Source organism: Dermacentor albipictus, chromosome 1, assembly GCF_038994185.2.
Source record: "Dermacentor albipictus isolate Rhodes 1998 colony chromosome 1, USDA_Dalb.pri_finalv2, whole genome shotgun sequence".
Lineage (NCBI taxonomy): Eukaryota > Metazoa > Arthropoda > Arachnida > Ixodida > Ixodidae > Dermacentor > Dermacentor albipictus.
The window spans coordinates 342,728,462-342,749,493 of NC_091821.1; the positions used below are offsets into that span (position 1 = coordinate 342,728,462).

Sequence of the window (21,032 nt, forward strand, 5' to 3'; positions counted from 1 at the left end):
GCTTCTTTTTTTTTCTCCAGTTCTATCTTTATGGACTCCTCTGGTAAGCAAGAGAGTTTCCGTTAGTGTACCTGTCAAGGCAACTCGCGTCATCTACTGGTACTGCACTGCGAGGGCTATGGCTGTTTACGCTACAGTGAACCATGTTCTAGTGTCATTTCCAGCACGCCCTTCTTCTCGTAATTTTGAGACACACGAAATGCTCTATTCCGCGTTTGTGTTGTTACGCACATTGGCTCTCCTTTTATTCCCTGCTTGGCCAGGACCACCCATTACCTGAGTTGGTGTGCAATGGCAAAATAAAGAAAGACCCTGCATCCCCACCAACTTCCTATGTTCATTGACAGCCAGACGTTCAAAAGAAAACGGCTGCAAGAGAAAGATATTTTGCCCGTAATATTTCACCGAGAAAATGCCGCATTCTTGTCACAGAAGCCAGCACAAAGTGCTTCGTGGAATCCAATAAACCAGCACCAACACTACCACCACCACCATCATCATCGACACCACCACAGTATTTGTACTTATACATTAACGTGTATTAACTTACCTAATCACCGATGCACCTGGTTACCCGGGGTTACCTGGGGCTATAGCTATTTTGATACAATATCGGCATTTTCTTTTATTGGAAAATATAACGAAGATTGTATAGTAACAATATTGTAGTGACAGTCCGTCCTTTTGACATGAGTATGCTAGAAGTTAAATACAACAAAAAAGACGATAACAAAGTGATAAATAAAGAAAACGCGCATGCACAGAACGCGCGCAAGATGCGTAATACTCGAAAGGACGCACGGCAGCACAGTAACTCGCGATGTCATTTACAGAATGCGTGCGCCCACGAAAGGTAATATAAATACGCTCACTTAGAGATATAACTGCGGATCGAAGCCGACAGGAATGTTCTCCGACTTTTACGCAGTCCGCTCATAAGGTACCAGATGTAGCTAAAGTCGTCAGAGTCCGGAACGGGCCGATGAGCCGCATAGCAGCACAGGAGGTACACGCTGCCACCGATCCCCGCTTGCAGGAGCACCATAAAATGTCACTGTTCGCCACCAGCGTGTATAGAAGGTTCCCGGAAGCGGCGGGACGGTCCGAACCGTCATAAGCTGCTGAGTTCGGTGGGTAGACACGAGGAACAGGCGACGCTGCTCTCCCTCGGGGCGAGGGTGAACACGGGCGGCGAGTTGCATTTTCCCGGAGCCGGGTACAGCTCGAGGCCTCCGTTACGGCAACTGGAGCGGCCATCGGGAAGCTCCGCTACGGCGTCTTTACGGAAGGGCATCACGAATCGCTTCCGCTTGGCACTTTCGCTGCTCTTTTGAAAGAAGAGGAATATGTAGGGGTTCACCGTGCTGTTCGAGGCCGAGATGACGCCGAACAGCGCCACCATGTTTTGATCCAGAGAGGCGCCGGTGCCGGCAAAGGCCAGGACCATTTCCAGTACCATGTAGGGTACGTTCGTCACCAAGAATGCGATGAAAATGGCGGCAGTGAGCTTGATGGTTTTCACCTGCAAAGCAGAAAGGAAAGAAAGTGAGTTGAGAATCGGGACCAATATTCACAACGGAACTTGTAGGGAGTAACCATTCGTAAGAGTAGGAAACCGTATACTTTATCATTTAGTGACAAATGGCTGGAAAAATGTCTGCAGCAGGGAGAAAATTGCTGTGAACTAAAGGTTTGTTGCGTTCGGCGGTGGATGATGCAACTTACCCAGCACAAAATTAGCCCACCGGACTACTCGCGGGGTCGAACAACTCCCTAAGAATTGTAAATACGTAATACATTTTCCAAAATTCAAATGAAACACTACGTGACAGCAGCTAACCTTCGTAGCCATTTAACTATGGCGTTGGACAGAGATTGCAGCCATATTATACCCTACCGCACAACTGAAGAACTGCTCATATCTCACCTGTTTGCACACTTCTGAATAAAGGTCCATATTTTATGTGAAAAAGAGGTAACTTTTCTTAGGCCGAAAGTAACAATTAGGCCTGCAGTTCACACATAATGAGAAATTTTTGCAATCTTTCTTTGTTTCACGCTGCATTACGTATTCACGTATTCGTGCTACGTTATGTAAATTGCACTTTCATTCCTATAAACATATATTTCGACTTTAGCGCCCCTTGGACAATAATTCGTCGCGAACTTTCCTGCCTAACCATTTCAAGAATGTATTATTATTGAGGTATCTGTACTCAATCCCATGCAGTTCAGTGCCCAAGCAGATCGGACATACTTAACAAAACTTGAAGAGTACCTTGGCCTTTGGGAAAGGCGAGGCAGTCTGGTGTCGATTCTTGAGCGCCGAGCTCTGTTTCCAAATCTCGATCAGGATGCGACCGTAAAGCACAACCAGCAGAATGAGGGGAAGTACGAACACGCTGAGGAAAACGAAGGTCATGTACAGTTGGCGAGGAAGCGGCGAGTCTGCCTTACGGGCGTAGAAAACCGACGCGCAGTATTGGAGATTTTCGCTGGCCTCAACGAGCCGGAACATGTACAGATTGGGCAGAGAAGGGATCAGTGAGGCGAGCCATGACCCGGCTGCCAGGTGTGACGGCGCCAAGCAGGCGGCGAGCGGGTACACGATCGCGAAGTGCCTGTCCAGAGCTATGCTCACGATCATGTAGGTGGAAGACGCTAGTGCGAAAGTTTGGAGAACCTTAAACACTCTGCAGAATGCGTCACCGGCAATCCAAGCGCGGCCCATGATCTCCCACACCATTTGCGATGTCATCGTCACGGTTGTAACAAGAAGGTCGGCAACGGCGAGGTTCAAGAACAGTATGTGCGCTTTCTGGTAGCGCCTGCGGCGATGGTTTCGTAGCAGCCGCCAGCAGACGACGCAGTTGCCAGCGATTGAGAAAGCGACCATGATTATAATAACAGTGATGCGCACATGACTATGGTACTGAGGACCGAAGACGGACTCTTCACTACTGTTTCCAATATCGGTGGTTTGCAGGGATGATAAGTTAAAGGTGGCGTTCCTTGCGCTGTCTTGCAAGGCGGCATGGCTGGAGGTCCTTGTGGAGATGTCCGGCATCGCGCAAGGTTGCTTCTCGTTCCCCACCATAGGGCCTATAATTCCAGAGTTTGGTGCTGGCTGAAGTTCCCGTCTTGACTGCGAGATCAAATGGAAGGGCTGAAAAAAAAGGAATAAAAGCGCATCAGTGGCTCAGAATTAGTATGGCGCATGAAAAAGAATCGATGTTTATACCGCACATTATTCGAGCAATGCGGCACGATGAGACCGCGACACACGGCTTGAGAGCCATACGCGTGAGCGCAGTGATAGTATTATGGCGCGAATGCCTATCTTTTAAATCAAAAAATTGTGCAGTCGCAGCTTTTGACAACAATTTTATTTCCGTAAGTACGTAAAGAACCACAGAAGCAGTGATATTCAGAGCTTTGCTGCGCAACAGGTTAAGATACATCTGGTTTCCGCAGAAATTGCTGTAGTGCTAAAGTAAAAAATACGCAGATCCAACGCACATGATGACATTCATTTGAAGAAAAGCAAGTAGTTCAGCGCTATACAACTAAAAACAATCGTGTTTATGTTTATTTTTATGCAACGTGCAATCCCGTGTAATATTTACATGTATACGCTACACCATTCACAAGCTGTGTCACAATACAAACACCAAATCAGGCGGATGCACTGTCTGAGGCGTCAACGCTGTGATCTCATGAGGACGAAGGCTTTGTATGAAAGAATGGTGATTACATCTGTATGCATAGAGAAGTACAACACATATCCAGGTCCATTTAAGGATTGTGTATGTCTTGTGTTACTCTGGCACAAGCGCATTCCGGAGGATTGTCAAAGAACGGGCACCTACCCATTGGCACATAACCAATGGTCATATAAGTGAAGCCATTGGATAACGTAGGTATTCTAGAAACATGACTGTAGTTTAAGAATAATTATCAGTCGGCATCACATAAACAGGTTTAATGTGATATATTGTTTTATTACGGTGGACAGAAGTGTACTCACTGGCAGCACTTTATCAGTGAGCCATACAGGGGGATAATATTGTTACGGTGCATTTGGACAAGACCATGCGCGCAAAAGGGGGAAGAAGAGGAAGTGGTAGACCGTCTACTTAGCCGTGACCTTTGTCGCCTAATGGTAAACGCTTGCGCGTTTACCATTAACGTTTTCCTATGTAAATAGTTATAGATACGTTTGTGCGTCGGGCTTCCTCTTCGTAACATTTGGTGGAGGTGCAGAGCCCAGGAAAGTTCTTGGCTGCGTGAATGTTATCAGGCTAAGGATGTATACCAGCAGCACTGACAGGGTGGCAAAGAACTTTGACTTCGCGGTGTCCAAAATGACACTTAGCAGAGTTAAGTTGAAGGCCAGTCTTCCTGAAGACTTCAAGAATAGCGGCCAAGCGATTCAGGTGGATGTCAAACGTAGGGGAAAATACGATGACATCGTCCAGGTAACATAGGCAGGTGTACCACTTATGGCCCCGAAGGAGAGAGTCCATCATTCCTTCTAAAGTTGTTAGAGCATTACAAAGTCCGAAAGGCATAACCTTAAAATGGTAAAGGCCATCCGTTGTAACGAAAGCGGTTTTCTCATGGTCGAATTCATCAACAGCAGTCTGCCAATAACCGGACCGTAGGTGGATTGAAGAGAAATATTTGGATCCATATAGGAAGTCGGAAAGCGTCTTCAATCCGCGGGAGGAGGCGTACATTCTTTCTCGTGATCTTGTTGAACTGACGGTAGTCGACACAAAATCGCCCTATCGACCCAAAATGTTGCACCCGTATTGGGAATCCGTGCAAATAACTGGTAGGTACAAAGGGCTTTTTACCTGCTCGAAACGCTTGCACTCCTTGATAACGTCAATAATCGAAGTACACTTCTTACATATCAGTAGATTGAAGGCGTCATCGGCTATAGCTTTTAAGACATGCCCGACTTTTTTACACTCGGGCAGTTCAGCGTCGGCTTTGCGGAAGAATGCCAGCACGTCTTGTATATAGTCGACGTAACCCTCGGTGCATGTTTCAACTCGTAATGCCAACTCTTTCTTGGCCATGACCTTCTGGCCTAGCGGTTTTTCGAAGACATCTCGCAGCTTCTGCTTGCAGGTCTCCCAGTCACGGAGTTCTGCTTCGTGATATAGAAAGCACACTCGCGCTGCTCCTGCCAAGTAAAAAAATTATGTTCGCCTGCAACACTGTGAGATTTTCTTTGTTATGGCTGCTCATCCACTCATACATCTACAGCCAGTCGTCGACGTCGGCGCCATCGGTGCTGCAGAAGGTTTCCGGAAATCGCGGATGCGTGAGTACGAGAGTGGACGCAGTCGACCCAGGCATTGCCGGACCAGGCACCATCTCCTGCGAAATCGGCGAAGAATTAAGCGGCGGTCACTGCAAAGCTCCGTTTTGAGGGTGGTACAAAGGTCACAGCTCAGTAGACAGTCTACCACTTCCTATTCGTCTCCCTCTTGCGCACATGGTCCTCTCCAAATGCACCATAACAATGTAAGCCCTTTTGCTGAAGCTTGCATCCGGCGCACATACGACGTGTATGCAGTGTCCGCAAATATATCTGACGAGATCATGCGCGGATCCAGGGGGGATGTCCCATTGTCCTGAACCTTAAGATGTGTGTCCGCAGCGCCAGCGAACGGTACGTGTTCACATAAAATCCTTCTCACCTGCTTTTACTGATATTTGCTGCTGGAGATACAATATAGGTTCAATGATTATTGAAGAGAACCCGTCAGGATGCAAGGAACTCGCCATAAATCACAATGTGATGGAAGGGAGGAAGTGATCAAGAAAGTTGGCAACCAAGTACAGGGTAATTGAAAAGGCAAACAGACAACTCGGTGTCATGAAATAGAAAAGCGAAAGGAATGGAGACGGTACATTCACTACAAATGATGAAAACAAGAAGTCCACGAAGACTTACATACACGGCAAGAGAGAAATCAGGAGAGAAAATCTGCACGACAACACAAAGGGCAGTATCTTGGTATTTGAGGCCCGAGCGGGATGCCTGAAAAGAATAACATACCGGAGAAAATATTCGAAACGTTATGAAGAATGTGCCTGCTGCAGAAAAAGTCCGGAGACGATTCAGCACAGCGTAGTGGAATGCCAGGATATTAATCCAGCAAGAACTGTAGGGAACGTCCACCTTCTAGAAGGGCTAGGAAGGTCAGAAGTCGAAATAAGGAGTAGACGTTTAGATTACTGATGTTAAAAAAAAGGCAAAAGCTAGGAAGCGATCGATAGAGTCGGGTTTGTTAGAAACATAAGTAGCTGTACAGTACATACATAGATGCTTTAATGAAGACAGAAAACATTAACGAGATATAAGCAAAATGCTAGCCTACTAAAAACCTACAGTAAAACCTGAATAGCTCAAGCATGCCTTATGACTATTTGTCGCTACCCCGTTTCATAGGGGACGACAGTAAATATCATACAGTAAATACCATTATCGTCATTATCACAATGTCACTCACTTCAGACACTACACCAGAAGGCCTGGAACGACTAGGACAGGCTAGGTAAGTTTTTCAGTGAAATAATCATCATCGGCTTCCAGCCTGTATCGCGCAATCATTTACAACTGAAATATTTTTAATGAACACAAGGCCACCCACATTATCACCTTGTTTTTCAATAAAGTCTTCGCTAACTCGCTGCAATGACAACGCAAAGAGACGACTAGAGAGAGGTGACTTGAGTTGGTCTGGTTGGCCGGAGCTGCCTAGAAGGAGACACACACACTGGGCCATTTCTCGTGTGCAATCGCTAAGGCTTACGCCGAGACAAGGTTCGTAGCGAATGCATGCCTCTTTAACTCGTGGGAATGGGACACCTTCAAAGAAGGAGTACACGCCATGTTTTAGGTCATTTAGTCATTTAGGTCAGTTCCTGTAATGTTTGTCACACAAGCCTGCATACAGCATGCAATTGAAGTTGGTGACGAAAATTGCCCGCTTTAGGTGCATGGTAAGCTTCTCCCAGAATTACGGCGAAGACTGCGGCTGACAGTAAGCTCGGGTTAGTATCGAAAGACTAGACACTAGTTGTCAACTGTGCGAACTCTCTCATTACAGATGGGAGGCGACAAGCCACGCAAGACAGAGATACACTTCCCTACACAGTGGCCTGCATCCTGGACGCCCTGCAAGCGATGCTTCGCGGAGTGTAGCATGACGAATGGATTAGCAAGTGCGCGAGTGTACACTCAGAAGTATAGGAGTAGTGGACTGTGCCTGCGTTGCTGTGTCGGTTAAAACAACAACAGCAAAATAAAGGCGACGTTCTTGACATGTCCGGAAATGTGTAGGCGCTTAAATTGCTATGTTATACCACACCAGCATACGCATCGCCCCTACTCGCCTACTGCGTAATAATGGTGTGGAGCATTACTTCGATGTACCACATAATTGGCACGTGAGTGTTTTTTCGTTTTGGCATCAAAACACATGGCCTATATACTCACAAGGGGATTGGGAACACTAAAGTTGATGGAAAGTACACATGCCATGGACAAATTAAGCACACAAACAATCAAAAAGAAAGCACTGGGTAACATAAGGCCTACAGTATTTTGATTAGGCATGCTTCCCCGAAATATTTAAGTACAGTGCGATCAGCACCCCAGACGGACGCTTCAGTGAACTTAGGCAGAGCTGCTACAATAAACCTGTGGATGGTACCCAACTTACATATCCCAAAAGACAATTTATTTGACGTCGATAAAATAAAATCTAGATTACTAGTAAAAACTACGAAGAATAATCGAAAGAATAATAAGCGGCGGCAGGATAGAAAAAAATTATAAAAATTATAAAGTGTTTCTGGCTCTTTACAACAAGAGCAAAGTAGTACAGCAAGTTGGGCAAGTTCATTTTCATTCACGATGAACTTACAGGACACCAAGGAGGACAAGGACACATGAAGGCTGGATTAGCGCTCACTCGCAACTGGAAGTTTTTAAGGGAAATCATGTCGTACATACGTGTGAAAACAACCACACGGCAGATAAACACACAATACATCACCCTCAATTAAAATCTAGCGCCTAAGGAAGTAGCTTTACTGAATTCAACAGAGCATGCGTATACTTAGACATGCAGTTTGGACAGATATTGCAGGTCTCTGCCTGAACGTGGCAGGAAGGCCTGACTAATGCAACCATTACTGCGCGCAATCTGACAAGCCTCGTGAATTCCTGCCTATTTTCATAGAGGATGTCTGTCGTGTAAAGTTTGTAGACGCATAATTAAAAAGCGTATTTGATTTTGAGCCGGGCGAATACACCCAGCAATTATGGTCATTAATAAACATCAGCTTCAAATCAAGGAATCGTAACTCGCTTTCTAGGCAACTCACACGTAGACTTCAGGCCAAGACCGCATTGTTAAGCACTTTACGAGTAAAAATAGCCAGGACCCTGGCACTGAAATCATATTTTTTCCCCAGAAACACTAAGTAATAATCAACAATGGTTGATGGCGCTCCAGAGATCTGTCGACATCATTGAGGAATATAGTACTTAATACAGCGCACCTAGTCGAGACAGTGAGCCTTCTCCTGCAGGTGGCAAAAAAGCTGTCATTGCAGACGTGCATAAATTTTCGCATGGTCTCAAGTAACAGGGCGGTCGTTGTAATGGTGACGTTGTGTTTTCAGGCCCACTGCGCATGGGGAGTTTGTGCTGCGGGGTGCAGCGGAAAGCGGTAAAGAATGCGTCTAATATACGGGTTTAATTTTCGCTGCGCATAACAGAGACATGGCGCCGCGTGGAAGTGCGCATACTTTAGGCCGAAGCGCACTTGTCCACTTCAGAACATTTAACCCTGGAATAAGCATACAAAAGCTTCGACACGTAAGCTTTCAATACTGCATTCGATGCTCGAATAATGTAGTGGCAGCATTGCTGTCACAACGTGCAAGGCGATAAAACGCAGACTATGCGGGGAAAAAACAAAACAATAACACAAACAAAATTGATGGGTCCGGCGTGACCCATTTTACGAAGCATATTTAGACTTCCTGCTAATGCAGCATGCATAGCTGACCGCAAGCATTCTTTATGCGCTCCAGTGCCCTGCGGCATTCTCAATTCACTGCGAATGCCGATGCATCGCGAATGCGATACAACGTGACAGCTTAATGGAAACGCCATAAAATACTCATGAAGTGCGTATTGTTGCATACTTCAACGAGTCTTGTGCCGTTGGCATTGTTCTTGAACAAACAATGTTCTTGTGCAGAAAAAACACTCACTACAAAGAAATAAAATCAGAGTTGAATGAGTAAAGGCAAGGCGCAAAAGAACAGGACTGAAGAAGAACACAAAGACAGAACCGGCGCCTAAAGCTCTTGCTTGGGCTAGTTGGTTCATGCTTGAATGAGTAAGGGCAAGGCGCAAAAGACCAGGACTGAAGAAGAACAGAAATGACAGGACCAGCGCCGGTCCTGTAGTTTGTGTTCTTCAATCCTGGTGTTTTGCGCCTTGCCTTTACTCATTCAAGCATGAACCAACTAGCCCAAGCAAGAGTTTTACTTAAATCAGGGTGCGTGGCAGGAGAAAGCACTGCATATGGTCAACCGCTTCTTTATTCTGCGGGCTTTCTTTCTTGCCTTATTTTGTGTATTTACAGTAAAAGGGCGTATGGAGCTGAAGAATGGGCCATGCTTCAAACGGCAAACGTATTCTGCGCCGACCATTTATCACCCCCGGAAATCCCATTCAGTGTGGAGAACTTTCAAATCATTCAGACATGTTCCGATAAAAATAAAGAAAGTTCAAAAATAAAATGGTATCTGCGTATGCCTTCGGTGTATGACATAAGGCATGCAAACAGCAAGCACCTAAAAGGAAGTTTCAGGAAACGCGTAGAGCAAGGTGAGAAGTGTGGAACAAGAATCTGCAGTTAAGCTCCGTGCATTTAACACGCGGGCTAACTGCCATCGTTGAAATCAGTGCTCTTTTTATACAGGGGCGGTTTAATGTAGCGATCTCTTTCGTTCGGTTTTATTCCGTTCTTATCAACCATCAGTCACGACTGGCCAATGCTGGTGATCACGTAGGCGCATTGCCTCTTGCATCGCTTACGATGGGAGACATAGAAATGAATTGTAATTGAATGTTTGCACATATTCGTACAGCCATCCCCGGTTTACCTTTTTCTTGTTCTAATTCTATGCATAAACCGCAGTATATTTTCTTTACTCTGAAGTAAGCGTTGTAGGTATGTGTGTAGGATTCCTACTAATAAGAGAAAAGGTAAAGCAAGCCACATGCAAATGAATACATTAGATCATATATGGGCGTTCCGCTCAAGTGTTGTCCAAGAATTATGCGTATCATAAGATTAATAATTTCTTCTACAGCGGACAGTGAACCTTCCCGCTAACGGCGGCGACATCTGCATCTGGTCCTTTGAGGTGAACAGCCGAGGCAGGACGTCTTCCCGAGACACTACCGAAGAGAGCTGATTACAACTCGTATGTCTATGGTCAAATCCCGTCTCGACAAAGAAAAGAAAGAAAGAAAGAAAGAAAGAAAGAAAGAAAGAAAGAAAGAAAGAAAGAAAGAAAGAAAGAAAGAAAGAAAGAAAGAAAGAAAGGAAAAAGCTACCGCCTTTGTGGTGTTTAGCAGCAAACTCATGACGTGATAGACAATTTCTGTCGACGGGCGGGTTGTTTCCCTCAACGCGTTCGTGTCGTTGTCACCGTCAACAGTGATACTGTGCCTACTACTACAGTAAAACTGATGTCCCACAAAGTGACTGATCATAAGTACAGTCTCAGAATCTCACAATTGCAAGGTTTACTAATAATACCGACGTGTCGCCGACAAGCCTGAAACAGTTTATGCAGTTGCTTTTGTAGATAAGGTTAAATGGGGACTAAATGGAGAGGTTGGAAGCAGTACGCAGTTGCTTTTGTGTGTGGCGTGATATTATCAACTCTCTCTCTGACATCGCTGTGTTCGCTACTAAGCAATGGCGAAACTGGGTCGGCATTCAAACAACTACTTTACGCTAGTATTATTCGTAAGAGAATTTTGCAAGCAACGTTGCTGTTGGCTAGCCACTTGCAAAGAGCACTTCCAAACGAAAAGCTGTCCGAATTCGGCTCCAGTTTTCTCTCCCTAGTCCGGGCTGTAATAGCTCTTTATTCGTTGTTGAAGCGTCCTTTTCGCAACAATCCGCTTCACAAAACTGGACAGGTTTGTTGAAAGCACAGTATTCATCAGTCTAACAGCGGCCAAATCGACAAAACAAGCCAGAGTTTCGACTACAGCGTCTTTCACCTTCGTCCTCTGTCAATGCGCTGGTGATTGACAATGACAAATAGCTGTTACGCACGCATATCACTGTGCCTTTGACGCACGATTGTAGCTGATGGTGAAGGTGTTCAGCTTTGTCTATGATTCTTTGGTTGTTTTAAATTGTGAAGCGCAGGCAATTGAATTTGAAAGCAGAAAGGTGTTGGCTATGTTCAAATATGCTATGAGCTCGCTTGGCCTAACGCGCGAACTCCCCGTCAATGGCCAAATCAGATTTTGAGATATTTGGTACCGGTTTAAATGTGTTGGCGTCTGCTGGACCTTTGAACGGCGAGCCAACAAACCACTTGTGCCTTTCGAGTACGCTCAGACTACGTTCATTAAACGACCTATTGTAAGGTTGTGCCTAAAGCACGCTCTTGGTAAATCTTGCCCGCACTGTATCCCAGATACCTTCAATAATCAAGACGAAAGATTGCTGAGCGCCGGGTATCCTCAGCACCTCTTCATTTCGGCCGCAGAGGGCCTTCTCAAAAAGATGCGCACAAAGCCGCAAACATGCGACACTCGCACAGCGTAGGCAGAGGGTAGCTGTGATACCCTACATTCACAAACTATCGTCGCGCAATTTGAAAAAGGCGGCCCAGTGTTACGAGTTGAAAGGCGTGTTGTCGTGAAAGTCGATCACGGATATGCGCCACTCAACAAAGCGCTGTTGCTACGGAAACGCAGCTGAGACTGCGCTTATGTTCTTCAACAAGACCACGGGATATAAGGTAATCACAAAGCCCCAGTAGTAAACCTGCAACAGGTATGATCACATACATCCCAAAGGAAATGGCAAAGCGCGAATTCCGTAGTTCTTCCCCTGTCTGTGTGTGCACTTGGAAACGCTATTCGCTTTTCCAGAGAAACGTGACCCACGCGCACCTGACGACAAATTGGGAATTCGGGCGTCAGCTTGGGGAATCGAACAGCTGCGCAAACAACGGGCTGCACTCAAGAGAATACCCCGCATTTGTCACACAGCGTTTGCGTCACGCATGGAGGGGTCTCTCGGGTTTTTGGCATCGGTGCGGATCGCTGTTGTAAGCGAGACAACGCGTGCTGTGGGCTGCATCTTTGCACACCTAGGGGCTTAGATAGTTATCAGTGAATCTTTCTGAACCCCCATTTGGCGTGTCTAACTCAAATTTCCAGGCCAGTCATCCTTTACATCCTTTTCTAAAGTGCTAAGGTTTGGAGTTCTGACTGAATAGCATCCATGGGTATACGCGATTGTATTAGTCGATTTTGCATGCCTCTTCGAGTAGAGCACCTCATGCACTAGAATTGGGTACTACCTGTGTATATATATATATATATATATATATATATATATATATATATATATATATATATATATATATATATATATATATATATATATATATATATATATATATATATATATATATTGTCACGCTCTAACACAAGAATAAGTGACAGTAGGATCAGCCAGAGATGAAAAATGCCAAGCACTGAACGACGGTTCTCCAGCTGGCGCGGGATCTTCGACTTCGTCGACTTCTTCGCCGTTTTGCTGGGCACGCAATGCTGAATGTTCGCTGGCTCAAAACACCAGGTGGCATTATTCCCCCTCCCTATGAAGCATCGACTCGATGCTCAAACACAAGACGTACACGAAAGGTACGCGCATTAGGTAGGACATAAAAAAAGGGGGGGAAACGCGCTAGCACACATACGGGCATGCACACGAGGGGAAAAAAAATGGAATCTGTCGGCGGGAGCAAAAAAAAAAGAAAAAAAATCACTTCGCAGTTCTTTGGAGGACGACGCGACGACAGCAAAAAAACAAGAGTTTGTTTCACCAGTAGACTTAACATCACCGTGCAAAATACGGCTTGAGGCGGACGACATGTACAGTCTCTGCGCGTGGTAAACGGCGCTTGGGCGATGGTAGGTCTCCGTCTGGAATCACTTCATAGTTCACGTCGCTTACACGCCTTAGTACTGTGTATGGTCCGAAGTACTTGCTCAGGAGTTTCTCGCTGAGGCCTCGCCGTCTAACGGGGGTCCAAACCCAAACTTGGTCACCAGGCTCATAGGTAACTTGTCGATGGTGAAGATGGCATTATGATGGCTTATGAAGATGGCTTATGGCATCTGTACACTGCTGCTGCCTTATGTTGACACGGGCCAGTTGACGTGCTTCCTCGGCACGTTGAACGTACTCCTCGACGCCAGGAGCTAACTGGTCGAGCTGATCAATGTCTTCATATGGAATCATGGCGTCTAGCATAGTTTGAACTTCTCGACCATAAACGAGGTGAAACGGCGTAAATCGTGTAGTTTCCTGTGTGGCAGTGTTGTACGCAAACGTTACGTACGGCAGGATTTCGTCCCACGTTTTGTGCTGCACATCGACGTACATAGAGAGCATGTCTGCCAGTGTTTTGTTTAGTCTTTCTGTCAAGCCGTTAGTCTGAGGGTGGTATGCAGTGGTCTTTCGATGAGTCGTGTAACTCAACTTCAAGATGTCGTCCAGAAGCTTCGCCGTAAATGCCGTCCCTCGGTCAGTGATAATGAATGATGGTGCGCCATGCCGAAGCACAATGTGGTGCATAAAGAACTGGGCAACTTCCGATGCTGTCCCGCGTGGTAGTGCCTTTGTCTCAGCGTAACGCGTCAAGTAATCTGTTGCGACAATGATCCACTTATTGCCGGAGGAAGACAAGGGAAATGGTCCAAGAAGGTCCATTCCAACTTGATCAAACGGCGTACACGGAGGGTCGATGGGTCGTAGAAGGCCTGCAGGCTTGAAGGGTGGTGACTTTCGGCGCTGGCATTCACGGCATCCTTTCACGTAGCGTTTGACGCAAGCAGTCAGTCCAGGCCAGTAGTACATTTGCCGTACCCTGTCCAGAGTCCTTGAGTAACCCAAGTGACCAGATGTCGGCTCGTCGTGGCAGGCTAATAGGATGTCGTCGCGAAGGGCTTGAGGCACTACTAGAAGATGTGGCTTGTCGCCGGCACCTGTGTTTCTTTTGTATAAGATGCCCTCTCGAAGGCAAAATGACGACAACCGTCGCGAAAGTGGGCGAGGAATGGGCGCGATGCCGCCTTCTAAGTGATCAATGATGGGCCTTAACTCAGCGTCCGATCGTTGTTTAGCGAGCAGGTCCGGTCTGCTGAGGGCTCCCAGGAAGGCGCTGTCGTCTTCCTCGTCAGGATTCTGAGATGCCACAGGTGCTCTTGATAGCGTGTCAGCATCTTCATGTTTCCTACCGGACTTGTATACGATGGTGATGTCAAATTCCTGGAGTCGCAGACTCCAACGTGCCAATCGTCCAGAAGGGTCTCGGAGGTTGGTCAACCAGCACAAAGCGTGATGATCGGTCACCACTTTAAATGGCCGCCCGTAGATATACGGCCTAAACTTTGTAGTAGCCCAAATAACCGCAAGGCACTCCTTCTCTGTGGTGGAATAATTGGACTCTGCCCGTGACAGAGTGCGGCTCGCGTAGGCGATAACTCGTTCAGTTCCGTCTTGCCGTTGCACCAGGATAGCTCCGAGACCGATATTGCTGGCGTCAGTGCGTACTTCTGTGTCAGCATCCTCATCAAAGTGACCGAGCACGGGAGGAGAAGACAATCGACGTTGTAGCTCCGCAAAGGCAGTCTGTTGTTCATCAGTCCAGAGGAATGGTACGTCGTCACGTGTAAGACGAAATAGCGGCTCTGAAATCTTCGAAAAATTTTCAATGAAGCGCCGATAGTAGGCACACAAGCCCAAAAACCGTCGGACACTTTTCTTGTCGGTTGGAGTGGGAAAAGCAGCTACGGCATCAGTCTTCTCGGGATCGGGCCGAACACCTGCCGCGCTCACGACGTGACCAAGGAACTTCAGTTCCTCGTAACCGAAATGGCATTTCTCTGGCTTGAGTGTAAGGTCAGCCGATCGAATGGCTTCAAGTACATTCCGAAGGCGTCGAAGGTGCTCGTCAAAAGTCTCCGAAAAGATAACGACATCATCGAGATAGACGAGGCAGCTTTTCCATTTGAGGTCAGCGAGAACTGTATCCATCATTCGCTGGAATGTGGCTGGCGCGGAACAGAGGCCGAAAGGGAGTACTCTAAATTCGTAAAGGCCGTCCGGAGTCACAAACGCAGTTTTCTCACGGTCCCGCTCATCTACTTCAATTTGCCAGTAGCCACTTTTCAGATCGATAGAGGAGAAATACTTCGCGCGCCTCAGTCTATCCAGAGAATCGTCGACACGAGGCAATGGGTACACGTCTTTCTTTGTGACGTTGTTTAGCTTCCGGTAGTCAACACAAAACCGAAGCGTGCCATCTTTCTTTTTAACGAGAACGACTGGCGATGACCAGGGACTGCATGAAGGCTGTATTACGCCGTCTTGAAGCATTTCCTTCACCTGCGTTTGAATTGCATGTCGTTCGGGCGGGGAAACACGATAAGGCTGTTGCCGTATGGGGGACACGTCGTCATAGGTGATGATACGGTGTTTCGTAAGCGACGTTTGACGTACCTTCGACGACCGTGCAAAGCAAGAGTGGAACTGGAGCAACAGCTCACGGAGGTGTTGTTTGTTCTCTTCAGGAAGCGTAGGACTAATGTCGACGTTGCGTATAGATGGTTCAGCATTGTCGACTGTCTCGGACACAAAACACTCCGTGACGTCGGCGATCGGGTCGGCGTAGGCGATGACAGTACCGGGGAAAAGGTGCCGGTGTTCATAGCTGAAGTTCGTGACAAGAACCTCACAGTGGCCATCATGGAGATCAATAAGGCTTCTTGCTACGCAAACACCTTGAGAAAGCAGGAGAGAGCGATTGCTTTCTGCGACCGCTTCACCATGTAAGAGTCTGTCACATGCCACCTGAACCACGACACTTGCACGTGGTGGTAACGTGACAGCGTCGTCGACGACACGAAGAGGTGCTCGAGGGTGGATGGTGTTGGTCGTCGCTGCCGCGCTCTTTGTCGAGAAAGTGACGAGGCGTTGGCGAATGTCGATGATAGCTCCGTGCTCCCTGAGAAAGTCCATGCCGATGATTAGGTCTCGAGAACACTGAGGGAGAATGCTCAAGCTGGCAACAAACGTAGAGCCGCGAATCTGTATTCTTGCCGTGCACATGCCGAGTGGGGTGACGATGTGCCCGCCAGCTGTACGAACTGGCGCTTGATTCCAAGGCGTTGTCACTTTCTTCAGAAGGGTGGCCAGTTTATCGCTGATTATAGAATAATCCGCTCCAGTGTCCACTAAAGCAGTCAATTCACGGCCGTCGAGGAGTACAGGAATGTCCAAGGAAATTCTTTTTCTGTAATCAGCAGGTACCGTCGTCGTCGATGTATCGTCGGTCCGCGTACGCGTCAGTAGGGGTCCTTGAGCACGTCCAGACTGAGCGGCCTCGCCCCCGAAGGCCGCTGTGGTTAGTTTTCCCGGCGCGGGCTGGGCGACCGACCCCGCACCACACTCGAATACGTACGGCGAGTCGGAGAAAACCGCCGCGGCGAAGGGGAGCGTGACTGGTGTCGAGTTGATGGGGATCCGCACTGTTGGGCAACGTATTGTTCGATTTCAGGAGGACGCTGGCCGAACCTAGGTCGTGGCGAGTTTGCTGAAAATCCGCGTAGTCCGAGCTCTCGATAGGAGCACTGTCGGTAGACGTGCCCAGCTTCGCCACAGTGAAAGCAAAGGGGACGGCGATCAGGTGCCCGCCACACGTCTGATTTCCTTGGGGCCTGTCGGTGGTCCTGGTAATACGAAGCCGCTTGGACGGGCTGCAGCATGGCCGGGCACGCGGTGAGAAGCGGGGATGGAGGTGGGGCAGGTTGCCTCAAAGCTTGCGCATACGACATGCGGGAGCTGTCAGTTCTTAGTGGTCGAGCTTCGGTGTTGAAGGGTGGTTCTCTTAGCGCTTGCTGGACTTCGTCACGGAGAACGCTGGACAAGGAGTTGAGCGTCGGCTGTGAGGGTACCGACAAGCTTCTGGAGTTCTTCGCGGATCACGGAACGAATGAGCTCTCGAAAGAAATCGACGTGGCCCCCGAGAGCTCCGAAGAAGTCTGTAGGTGAGGCAGCGTTCACTTGGCGTTCGTATGATGGTGCCCGCTGCCGAAGCGTCTGTTCAATGGTGACGGCCTCGGAAAGAAATTCTGACACAGTCTTGGGAGGACTGCGCACGAGACCGCCGAACAGCTGCTCTTTCACTCCGCGCATCAGGTACCGCACCTTCTTTTGTTCCGACATGCTGGGGTCGGCTCGTCGAAAGAGACGCGTCATGTCCTCGACGTACATTGCGACACCTTCGTTCGGCATTTGTATACGGGACTGAAGATCACGCTCAGCTCGCTCCCGGCGATCAGGGCTCGCATACGTCTCAAGAATCCGGCGTTTGAATTCTGCCCATGAATTTAGGGCATCTGCACGGTTCTCGTACCAAACACGTGCACCATCGTTAAAGCTGAAATATACGTTTTTCAGTTTCTCTGCGTCATCCCACTTGTTGAACGCGGCAACACGTTCATAGTGGACCAGCCAGTCTTCAACATCCTCATGTATGGCGCCGTGGAAGGGATTTGGCGTTCGCGGGTTCAGCAGCGTACAATGAATCGGCGTTGGGCCTTCCATACCTGTTGGCGTGGTCGGAGCTGCCATTTTCTCTGGGAGGAGGCCAAACTCAGGGGCTTGTCCACGGATCCTTCTGCTGGCGCGGTGTACAGGCGTAACCACCGGTACGGGGCTGGAGCTCCTACTGCTCGGAGGGGTGTGGTGCATAGATTAAATTACCCCGCACCTCCACCAGTTTGTCACGCTCTAACACAAGAATAAGTGACAGTAGGATCAGCCAGAGATGAAAAATGCCAAGCACTGAGCGACGGTTCTCCAGCTGGCGCGGGATCTTCGACTTCGTCGTCTTCTTCGCCGTTTTGCTGGGCACGCAATGCTGAATGTTCGCTGGTTCAAAACACCGGGTGGCAATATATATATATATATATATATATATATATATATATATATATATATATATATATATATATATATATATATATATATATATATATATATATATATATATATATATATATATATATATATATATATATATATGCACTTGCTACTCGCGAACTTCAAGCACGTCTTCCGCGAACGTTCTGGCGAAGCAAGAGCCCTGGATTATAGCGAATGTCACATAGACAAATAGGCTGTCATTGCACATTAAGATCGTTTGTTTTGCGTATTGAGAAGGGGAAGTATTAAGAACGCCTGCTGAGAGTGTAGTGAGAAATACACGTAGCTCATCTCCTTTCTGTAATGTAGCTGTGTTGCAGCGCCCATTTCCTGCTCTCTCCTATGAGCGGACGTAACCAGTTTAATTGAAGCACTGTCAGTAAATATAGGTGTAGTAAAGCTTCCTCTTAAGGGAACACGAATTTAGCACCGTCTGCGATATAGAGCAGAAAACCTTTACTACGTCGGTGATATCCACAGTGGACGAAACTTAACGTTTAACTCCCCTTTCCTTTTCCCCATTGCATAGTAGCCAACCGGGCTCAGTCTTGGTTAACGCCCCTGCCTTTCATTTATCACGTTTTTTATCTCTCTCTAGCATAGGGTATTATATCACTTTGAAAAGTCTTCGCATACTGATGAAAATCAGCCTCTGATATTGTGCGCTAGGTAGACATAAATCGATAAGTGATTGCTTCGGACGTTTCCTTACCTAATGTGAATAGTAATCGATGCTGCAGTACTAATTAGGCGTTGTCTTTAACGCTCGACCATACTGCACAGTTTTTTGTGCCTGCCGTTATTGTCACTACAGTGCACCTGCAACAAATGTCAAGCACTTGCAGTAATTATAATTTGCACCTCAAGCAATAACTACTGGAGGTCGTTCATAAGCCGTTAATTTGGTATAAAAAGAAGAGCGGGAAACAAATGCCCACGTAGGCCAATGAACTAAGGAAACATGTAAATGCACAGTCAAGCGTTGAAATGAAAATACCCATAGCAACGGCGCCACAGTTTTACGGCCGGAGAGGGAGAAGTGACGCAACAGGCGGCCTTGACGCAACGGGAAGAAATGTGTCTTTTCTAAAATAATGACCATTCGACCAGCAGCCGTTTTTAGGCGAACAAAAAATATAAGCGAGGTTTTACAGTTGCCAGAGAGTCAACGACCGGCGTGAAGTATACGTGTATGGCTAAAGACGGTAATTTATACTGTGTGGTGTAACATAGTGTATGGCCTTGAAACATCCGCGAATCCGCCGGCAGTTGGCGTTAAAGTCTTTCGCACGCGGATCATTCATCCCAGGCTCATGGGCTCATCCCATTACTTCTTTAGGATTCACTGCCACTAATGCAGGACAGATTGATCCGCTTCTTCATTGAGTGGTCGATTCTGCTTAATATTTTGGTATTGCTTTATGCTGCGTACGAGATTTTTTTCCTGCCTTGTCTGTGGACGCTGTTAAGCCCTATAGGGCCAGAGGGTGACATATGGGGAAGACATCAAGTGTAATGTTATATACCGGGAAAAAAACGGACGTCATTACGAAGTGCCCTGTTGTGTAACAGAGCCATCGCAAATCTTGCGACATACAGTCCATGCGAACCCATCAAGATGCATGTGGATGTCTCCGCTGTCGGCATGGCATTTAAAGATCACGCTGTGCTCTCTTTTACTGTGCTACCTTATCTGGATCAGATTCAGTTGGCTATCCTTCAGTGCCAGATTCGTAGACGTTACAAGAAACTTAATCGATTGCAATTACTTCATTTGAAAATGTAACTGATTACAGTGATAACACACTGCCCCACGAAAGTGATTCAGGAATTGCTAAAAAGTAATCGATTACTTCTACGTTACTTTTCTCCGACTATCTAAAACACTGCAAAGGTTCGGTAAACAGAGCGAGCTGGCCTGGTACATTCAGTGGGTCCTCTGCGTCACGTCCTATCGTCCTTACTTTTTTTGCTAACAATTGCTTTTCAAGAATTTCATCTAGCCGCCCTTAGCTAGCACATATGTTCGTTGTGACCACTCCCTAACATTTTTGTTTGTTCTGGTTTCCGGTTCACTGCTCATTTCTATCCCTTCCGCTCTTTCTAAATCTATTTCCCCCGTGCAGGGTAGCAAACCTGACTTCTTCTGGTTAACTTTCCTGCATTTTCTCGCCCTATCTTTCCCTTATTGCCGTGTAAAACAAGACAAGAAAATCATAACGACGTGATTAAAGCACTGACACACAGTGTTACGGTGGCTATAGATGGGTAGATGTGCCATGTGCTAGTCACGCGTGGCTTGCGAGATCGCAATGGCGCGCGGAGGTGCGTGCGAAATATTGGAGACCACGGGTCGTCAAGCACAGTTCAGTGCTTCTCTGCTTCATGAAGACAAGCGTGGCGCTGTTGGTCAGAGGCCTGTCGCAAGCGGCGAGCATCTTATGCTGCTCTGTCAATTTTAAAGTGTAATTTCCGCGTAATTATTATTGTATTTAAAGTGGAAACTGTCTTGACAGTGACATGAATGACGCTCACAAGTTCATTAAAGGGAAGCTGAAAGGTTTTACAGAAAAAAATGAGTGAACACGTGTACATAATGGTTTTCAACCCTCCGAATTCGAATATCGTATCGAAATTGAGTGAAAGAAAGCTCAAATATATTTTATTTCGACG

General features: G+C 47.1%; 1 protein-coding gene across 4 annotated transcripts in view; it reads right to left on the reverse strand.

The window, feature by feature from the left end:
- Window positions 1-619: 619 nt before the first annotated feature.
- The window catches only part of LOC135912435 (oxytocin receptor-like), a 28,197-nt gene continuing 7,784 nt past the window's right edge, over window positions 620-21,032 (reverse strand). For all 4 annotated transcript variants that reach the window (XM_070531745.1, XM_065445229.1, XM_070531744.1 and 1 more), the window contains exons 2-3: window positions 2,279-3,166; window positions 620-1,522 (exon numbers count right to left, since the gene is read on the reverse strand). In XM_070531745.1, coding sequence (XP_070387846.1) covers window positions 1,112-1,522; window positions 2,279-3,097 — 1,230 coding nt within the window. In that variant the 5' untranslated portion in view covers window positions 3,098-3,166 and the 3' untranslated portion in view covers window positions 620-1,111. The remainder of the gene's footprint in view (window positions 1,523-2,278; window positions 3,167-21,032) is intronic.